The sequence below is a fragment of the Plectropomus leopardus genome, chromosome 15 (assembly GCF_026936395.1).
Source record: "Plectropomus leopardus strain MGB_pleo_1.0 chromosome 15, ASM2693639v1, whole genome shotgun sequence".
Taxonomy (NCBI): Eukaryota; Metazoa; Chordata; class Actinopteri; order Perciformes; family Serranidae; genus Plectropomus; species Plectropomus leopardus.
The window spans coordinates 11,143,063-11,151,552 of NC_142190.1; the positions used below are offsets into that span (position 1 = coordinate 11,143,063).

The 8,490-nt window shown below is 35.1% G+C and overlaps 1 protein-coding gene across 2 annotated transcripts; it reads left to right on the forward strand.

The window, feature by feature from the left end:
• The first annotated feature begins 1,862 nt into the window (after positions 1-1,862).
• vps26c (VPS26 endosomal protein sorting factor C) lies at positions 1,863-8,088 on the forward strand. 2 transcript variants are annotated; one of them, XM_042498719.2, is made up of 8 exons: positions 1,863-2,089; positions 3,164-3,307; positions 3,465-3,614; positions 3,794-3,874; positions 4,852-4,926; positions 6,218-6,392; positions 6,465-6,617; positions 7,807-8,088. In XM_042498719.2, the coding sequence occupies exons 1-8, from the start codon at positions 2,033-2,035 to the stop codon at positions 7,887-7,889; spliced, it is 918 nt and encodes a 305-aa protein (XP_042354653.2). In that variant the 5' UTR covers positions 1,863-2,032; the 3' UTR covers positions 7,890-8,088. The 2 variants fall into 2 exon arrangements, with proteins under 2 accessions (XP_042354653.2, XP_042354654.2); XM_042498720.2 differs by having other exon boundaries at positions 1,864-2,089; positions 6,242-6,392.
• Positions 8,089-8,490: the final 402 nt, after the last annotated feature.

Consider the following 8,490-nt stretch of genomic DNA (forward strand, 5'->3'; position numbering starts at 1 on the left):
AGCTTAATGAGAAAATATATATTTAACCTTCCGGTATAATTATGGACATTTTTTGTTTTGGCAATCATTTTGGATGTGTCTCTGCATGTGGCACGATTTTTTTTGTAAGAGGGTTTTTTCTCTCGATACATTTTGGAGTTCAAATTTCAATTTTTCCTCATGAATCTATAATACACTGTGCACAAATGTACAACCACATACAGCTATTAAAGACAAAAATGTCCCCTTCCAAAAACATTCATGAAATATTATACATACATATTTCCTTTACATAAATAAATATATTAGAAATATATAAATACATTATATTAAATATATATATTTTTAGCTTCAGTCGTTATCAAAACTACCAAATATTTAAACATTTTGGGGATTGTAACCCTTTAAATGTCAGTATGATTACATGATGTCACTGATGTTTTTAATTTGAAAAAAAAAACAGACAAAAAAGTTAGTTTCCATATAATAATTTATGGGTGGCTGGGGAATTTTCTAATCACTGTCTTGGATATGTCAAAGATTAGCAACAACATTGCTTTTAATGATGTTTTTGTACAGATTTAAAATTCATTTCCCAAATGGGCTATTCAGTTACAAACATGTCCCATTTAGTCCCATCTAAACCACATTTTTTAATCTCACAGCCATTATGGGATATCATCATGCATTCTGTAATATCGGGGTTTTAATTTTGAGTAAAATAGTAAAACGTTTGATTTTTACTGTATACCAAAAGATGGCGACATTTTCCCATTATAAGCTTACGCATGAAACACTTGTCATTTCTTAGTTTCTGTGCCTGTTGTGTTTTGGAGCCCTGCCAGGCGCTGTAATAAATGTATGCAATTAATATGATGTAGGTATTTTTAGTATGGATATCAAAGTTTGCTGCTGCCTGAGAAAGGTGTGTGTGTGTGTTTGTGTGTGTGTGTGTGTGTGTGTGTGTGTGTGTGTGTTTGTGTACAGAGATAGAAATATAAATTTAGTTTACTGAAAGTTGCAATGGTCACCTCCTCTCTCTTTGTCAATTCAACGTTTGTACTTACTCTATGAATCATATATTGTTAAAATATTTACCCACCAATGTAATGTTTGTCAGTAAACACTTCAGCCCCACCACTTTATAGCCACTTGCTGACTTTACAGGTAAGGAGGAATGTTTTGACATTTAGTATTGTGCTGTTGATACTTTAATCTCTTACTGTCACTGCTGTACAGTGTATGCCTGACTTTTCCTTTATTCTGCATTTTGTTATAGTTTGAGGATACAGCTCTGACCTGCAGGCATGGATGGACTACAGAACAACCATAAACCAACCAACCAACCAACCAAATAATAGAGCGTAAGAAAACAGTCAGTTGTAATTACATGTTTGAAAGGGAGTGGGAATAAGTGTGAATTTATCTAATCCTATCTCTCTCCATTATTCAATAATAAGTCTGCATATGTCTCCTTATTTAAACTTATGAATACATAAAAAAAAACAGATATGAAATGATGTACACACATACATACACACATATATACATACACAAACATACAAATACATATCACTCCTTTACTCTAAGAACACTGTGATGACAATACTTATGTACTTATTATTTTGAATGCAGGACTCCTTTTAACAGAGTATTACTACTGTAGTAATACAATTACATTTTAATCTGTCAAAAAAAAGCACATGTAATTTTACCTCTAAGATTTTTAAACTTTGGTATTGCTACTTTTACAAGACCTGAGTAATTCTTCCACTGCTGACGAAAAAATATTTGCAAACACAATCAAGGTGCTTTTTGTTCGACGCTTTTACTTTGAGGGATTCGGGCCAGGAAGCTTTTCAGAGAACACAGGCTGAGGCTTTTACTGTGAAGGTTTTGAACCGGAACTGTTATGGCGCTGCTGCAGATACATCCATGAACAAAACACAAACAGTGGACGCAGCGTTTAAAAACTTTGTTTTTTGTTTGTGTCAACAACACGTACTCTGTAAGCAGTTGTGTTAAATTTGCGCCTGGTGTGTGACGGTCAGAGATGAGCGTCACTTTGGATATTAGACTGAAAAGAGCGAACAAAGTTTATCATGAAGGGGTGAGTCACGCTGATCAAACTTTATCTACCTCGCAGGCTGCTGCCAGTTATCTCGGCTGTTAGTTATCTTAGTAAAAGTTTATTTGTCTCTCAGGATGTTTAACGCCACCGGCAGTGAAAGAGTGTGTTTTATTAGGTTGCAATGAACAGGATACAATGTTAGCTTGATAGTTAGCTTGAAGATGTCAGGTGATCAGCGGGTGTTACAACAAAATCTGTGTCCCTGTCAAACTTAGTGCAGAAAGACGACCAAATAAAATAAAGGAAACACTGATCTGATGTGATCCGATATGAGAGAAAAAATGGGACTAAGTGCATTAATTCCAGTACAGTTTTGAGATACTTTTACCATATAGATACATATATATGTGTGTGTGTGTGTGTGTGTGTGTGTGTGTGTGTGTGTGTAGGTATATATGAAATCAGTATTATTATTGTATCATCAGTATTTTGTTGTAATGATCGGCGATAGAATTAACATTCAGCATTGAAGAAACTTTTACTTTGTAAAACCTCAGGAAGCTATTATTATTTATTTATTTTTTGTTATTTAAATTTTCACTAGATTTAATATTTTCTTAAAAAGTTACAGGGAACTTGCTGCATTGTATTTGATGTTGTAATTTTCAGTTTTGATTTAACATTTACTAAAGGCATTTAAACAAAGTTTTTTTTGGGGGGGGGGTTATATTTCAAATTCTAAGTATTCACAGAGATTTTTCTTGTTATTGTAAATACATATCAGTTTGGTATCGTCCTCATTAAATACTAATAATTGGTATCACTATCAGCCCTGATAGCCAAAATATCCACAGAGGTGTTGTCCTCTTCAAAACAAACCAGGTGATTGAAACTGAAAAACTGAACAAAAGTAACAGGTAGGTAACAAAAACACAACAGTTCTCATTTTCCGTTGATTATACACTAAAGAAAAGAAACTTATCATTATATTTTCTACTATGCCAATAAGTCACCCCCAATCCTTCACACTAGACCTTTAAGTGTATTTTGATGGAAGCGCTTTTGTACTTTTCTGTCATTGAGATTTTAAATGCTGTGGTGTTTTGTTTGTAGGAAACGGTGGCTGGTGTCATCTTGCTGGTGTGTAAGGAAACGCTGCAGCATCACGGCATCTTTTTGAGCATGGAGGGGGTGGTGAACCTGCAGCTGAGCTCTAAGAGCGTCGGCGTCTTCGAGGCTTTCTACAACTCTGTCAAGGTGAACTATGAACAATCTTTAAGTGCTGTTTAAGTTTAAAGGAACAGTGACTTGGGGTCAAGGCTACAAATCCACTAAACCTGACAACATGATATTGATGTTTTGTATCAGTTCACTGTTAAATCATTTTCTGATCTTCCTGCTTTCACCTTTTCAGCCCATCCAGCTCATCAGCAGCAACATCGAGGTGGCCAAGGCAGGAAAGATCCCAGGAGGCAAAACTGAGATCCCCTTTGAGTTTCCTCTGATCACGAAAGGCAACAAAGTGTTGTACGAGACCTACCACGGCGTCTTCGTCAACATTCAGGTGAGTGAGGGACACAGAGTTTTGATCTAGTGTTGAATCTGCTGTCACAGGAGCTCACTTATTCTTTATTTGTATGGAAGAGGAATTGTGTTTCCACGTATAAAAACAAACAAACAAAAACATTATAAAGCTGAGGTTGAGATAATTGTGGTATTGTCAGTAAACCGTCCTCTCCTCAGTACACACTCCGCTGTGACATGAAGCGCTCCCTGCTGGCCAAAGACCTGAGCAGGAACTGTGAGTTCATTGTGCACTGTCAGGTGAGTGAAACACATTTCATTTAGAACTAATAAGCTGTATGACTGCTTTTCTTGGCAACACTGATTTTAACACAGTTAAGTCATACAGTGAGATGAAGAAAATGTATTTGTATTACTCTAATTCTTTCTAAGAATTAGTCAAGGGGTTATCACCAGGTCTGAAAAAAAGAGGTCAATAAAGAAGAGACATAAACCTGCATTCTGCGACTTCACTGGCTGCAAAAAAAGTATGATTGTGTAGAAATTAAAAAATTCCTTTTCCTAATACGTTTTTGGCCTCAATTGCTAGTTTCAAGCCTTCTTTAATGCATCATGATGTTATTTTTTATGGTCCCATTTTTATAATAATAATAATAGCAGATAATAAGAACTGTATTTATATAGCACCTTTAAAGAGTAATTAAAAATGGTACATTTTTAAAAACTGGTTGTAAACGCTAGTTCAAGAAGTACTTGAATAATTACCTTAACTATAAATTAAACTAGTAATAAATATAGCAATTACTTGTGATTTAAGTTTTTTCATGAAATACTATACAATGACTTTTTAAAAGTATTTCTATGACAAACAATACTATTATACTATATTGCAATGCACTATACTATACTATACTGTACCGTACTGTACTATACAATACTATTTGTCACATTTAAATGACATACCATACTGTGAAATTTGTTGTTACAACTTCTATGACATACTATACTGACATTTTTAAAAAATATTTTGATGACATACTGATATATGATGTTTTCTTGATTTTTGTAAAACATACCATAATATGGTTTTTCAATAGGTTTTGGATGACATGCTATACTATACTAGACATTTTTTATGATTTTTCAGTGAGTTTTTAGTTTATTGTTTTATTCATTTTTAGTTGACGACATTGCTCTGTTGCAGCGGTGGGATGTCGCTCAGTGAGATGTTTGCCGTGCTGAACTGTGTTAAATCTGTTGCTCGGTTTGATTTTCAGCCGCAGAAAGCCAAAGTTGTCCCGACTCCGGTCAACTTCACCATCACTCCTGACACGCTGCAGAGCACCCGCGAGGTGAGAAAAACAGCTTCATCTTAATGCTTAATGGGATAGTTCACCCAGAAAATGAAAATTCAGTCATTATGTACTCACCCTCACCCTCGAGTCTTATAGTCCACAAAACACTGCTGGAGTTTCACAGAGAAAAGACATTGCACTCATCACCCAAACAATTGATGTAAATGGTGACAGGGATTTAAATGTTAAAAAAATACACAATAAAACCACAAAATGTCACCAAGGCAGAAGGCATATTTTACTGGAGGGGACGCAAAATGTTGGAGACAATGTGGGTTTCAGGAAGCCAACCACTGGCACGTGTTCTGGGATTGTGCAGTAATAAGTTCTTTTGGGGCAGAATCATTAAAAAGCAAACTCTTCTCCACTTTTCTTAGGACGTGTCGATTTTCAGGCTCTCATTAATGTATGTTTGTTATTTTGATTTGTGCTTGCAAAAAAGCCCTCACAAGGCTCAGATTACTTCCCGAACCTCTCACGATACAGGAGTGGATACAGTAAAGGGATATTTATGCTATGGTAAAGATTACGTTCTCTCTTCGCCTTCATGAAGAGTGTTTATTAGGTGAAATATTTAAGACCTTTATGGACAGATACGGACAGGTATTGGATCAATGGCTTATTATTTTGTTCTATTCTGACTGCTGTCCTGTTTTTCATTCAAGTCTCCTCTTTAAATATTTTACAGAACTTTTACACATAAACTTTGTCTCTCCCAAATTGGAAAAATTGAACAGGAGAAATTTAACTGTCTGTCTTGATTTATATTCTGTATCATAATCTGCTGTCCAGAAAAACAGAAAAAATTCAAAACAAACAAATGAAAAAACACACAAAATGTCTTCATACTGCTCATCCAAAGTAATCCAAAGTGCCCTGAAGCCCCAATGAACCAAGTTGTTTTGAAAAATGTCACTGGCCTCATGTTTTTAGCCATGTTTTAGCCTGTAGCTTTTAGTGGCAGACACTGGCGTGCAGATACTGCGAAAAACAACTTGACTCATAATTACTTCGGACGAGCTGTTTGAAGACATTTTTTATTTTTATTGTGTATTTTTTTAACATTTGGTTCCTTGTCACCATTTGCTTCAGATGTTTGTGAGATGAGTGCAGCACCTTTTACCTGTGAAACTCCAGCAGGGTTTTGCGGACTATAAAACTTTACCTGACTTTCCATTGACTCGAGTGAGTAGATGATGACTGAATTTTCATTTTTGAGTGAACTATCCCTTTAATGTTTTGTTTTATTTTTTCATTTTTTACTAATTTTTTAAATTTGTACTGGGAGGACAAACTTGCTCTCTGTCAACAGAGGACTTCACTGCCTAAGTTTTTAGTCAGAGGCCATTTAGACGCCACCAACTGTGTGATCAGCCAGCCGCTGACCGGAGAGGTGGTGGTGGAAAACTCAGACGTCCCCATCAAGAGTATTGAACTGCAGCTTGTTCGAGTCGAGACCTGCGGTGAGTTCATGCATTAACTTCTCTGTTGCAGTGGCAGAGCGGCTGGTTTTTTTAAACATTGGTTGTGTTCAGGTTGTGCCGAAGGATACGCACGAGATGCTACAGAGATCCAAAACATCCAGATAGCTGAAGGCGACGTCTGCCACGGACTCTCTATTCCCATCTACATGGTCTTCCCCAGACTGTTCACGTGTCCCACACTGGAGACCACCAACTTCAAAGTCGGTCAGTAAAACTTCCTCTCTGCTTCAAGTCCCAAGTCCACTGGTTCTACTGGTAAATTTTTAAAAAACTGGTCATTAAAGCGACTTAAAGAAGTTCTTAAATAATTACCTAATGTAAAACTTGGTAATAATTATGACAATTACTTGAAATTTAACAAGTACCTTTCTATTAAGTTTACTTTTTTTAATGACATTTTTTTTGTGACAAACTATACTATACTATACTATTCTATACTATACTATACTATACTATACTATACTATACTATACATCACATTTAAATGACAAACTATGCTGTGAAAGTTTTTGTTATATTTTCTATATTTTGACATTTTTTATGATTTTTTGATGACATACTATAGTCTGACATTTTTAGTGGGTTTTGGACGACATACTATATGATGATGTTTTAAATTTTTTTTCTGATTTTTGAGCAAAAAACTAAACTATGATGTTTTTGATGATGTTTGGACGACAAACTGTACTATTACTTTTTTGAATTTTGAGTGACATACTATACAATGATGGTTTTGATGATTTTTCTTGATTTTTGAGTGACTTGCTATTATATGATGTTTTTGATAATTTTTAAGTAATATACTATCCTATTATTTTTTTGATCATTTTTGATGACTTTTGAGCGATATACTGTACTACAGCGTTTTTGATGATTTTTCAGCGACGTACTATATTTTGATGATTTTTTTTTAAATTTGTGAGTGAAATGCTATACTATTTTTTTGTGGTTTTTGGTCCACATATTACTCTATGTAGATGCTTAGGATTTTTGGGCGACATACTATACAACACATACTATACGGTCTTGGTTATTTTTAGATTACAGACTAAAGTATGACGTATTCAGTAATTTTCGGTCGACATACTAAAGTATGACGGTTTTAGTGATTTTCGGTCAACATACCATACTTTGTCAACTTTTATGATTTTTGGACCACATAGTACACTATGACGTTTATAGGGATTTTTGGACAACATACTATGCTATGACGTTTTTGCCATTTTAGAGGACATACATAAGTATGACGTTTTTACAGATTTTTGGACGACATGCTACACTGATGTTTTTTTGGTCGGTGTGTCAGACTGTGTCTGATTAAAAAGGTCAAAATTTTGATTTAAGCTTTACTGTTATTGTGACTTATGGATATGCTTGCTTCCGTCTTTTATAGAGTTTGAAGTCAACATTGTCATCGTGCTTCATGATGATCACCTGATTACAGAGAACTTCCCCCTGAAACTGTGCAGAGTCTGAACCCACTGAGATAAGTTCACTGCAGCTCTGGATTTGATTCTCCCTACAGCACTTTCTGCAAGAACTAATTACATTGATCTAAATTAAAACATATCCTTTTTTTTCTTAAATCTACATGATTATGACCATAAGTGTTTCATATTATGTCTCTATTATGTTTTAATAATTTTCACTCAATAAACAAGTTTTTTAAAGTAAATACTTTGAAATATCTTTTTGCTGAAATTGATAATAAGGGCAGTTATTACTATCACTTGAGACGCTGATTTCCAAAGATTTTAACAGTTTCCATTTTAACAGATTTGAACAGAATCTGAAAATTTTTCAGGGTACAAAAAACAGAAGATAAAATCACACATGTGGATGGTGAACGGTAGCAGAGGTATTGAGAAAAAGGAGCGTTAAGACTGGGTGAAGACATCACAGGGCTTGGCGCCTTCTCCCAGGCAGCACAGGGAAATCTTCAGGTGCTCTGCTCCTTCAGCCACGGCCTTATACAGTGAATAAAAACAAATGCTAGACATTAAGAGTTCATACTACTGCATGTCATCTTAAAAATGACGTCAAAAACACCATTTAAAAACGTCACAGTAATGTATGC

Bases quoted from the DNA above. Each gene is read 5' to 3' on its own strand.
- vps26c (XM_042498719.2), top strand. From the start codon at position 2,033: ATGAGCGTCACTTTGGATATTAGACTGAAAAGAGCGAACAAAGTTTAT. The intron at 3,308-3,464 runs GTGAACTATGAA...TCACCTTTTCAG, and splicing joins CTTTCTACAACTCTGTCAAG to CCCATCCAGCTCATCAGCAG. The intron at 3,875-4,851 runs GTGAGTGAAACA...TTTGATTTTCAG, and splicing joins AGTTCATTGTGCACTGTCAG to CCGCAGAAAGCCAAAGTTGT.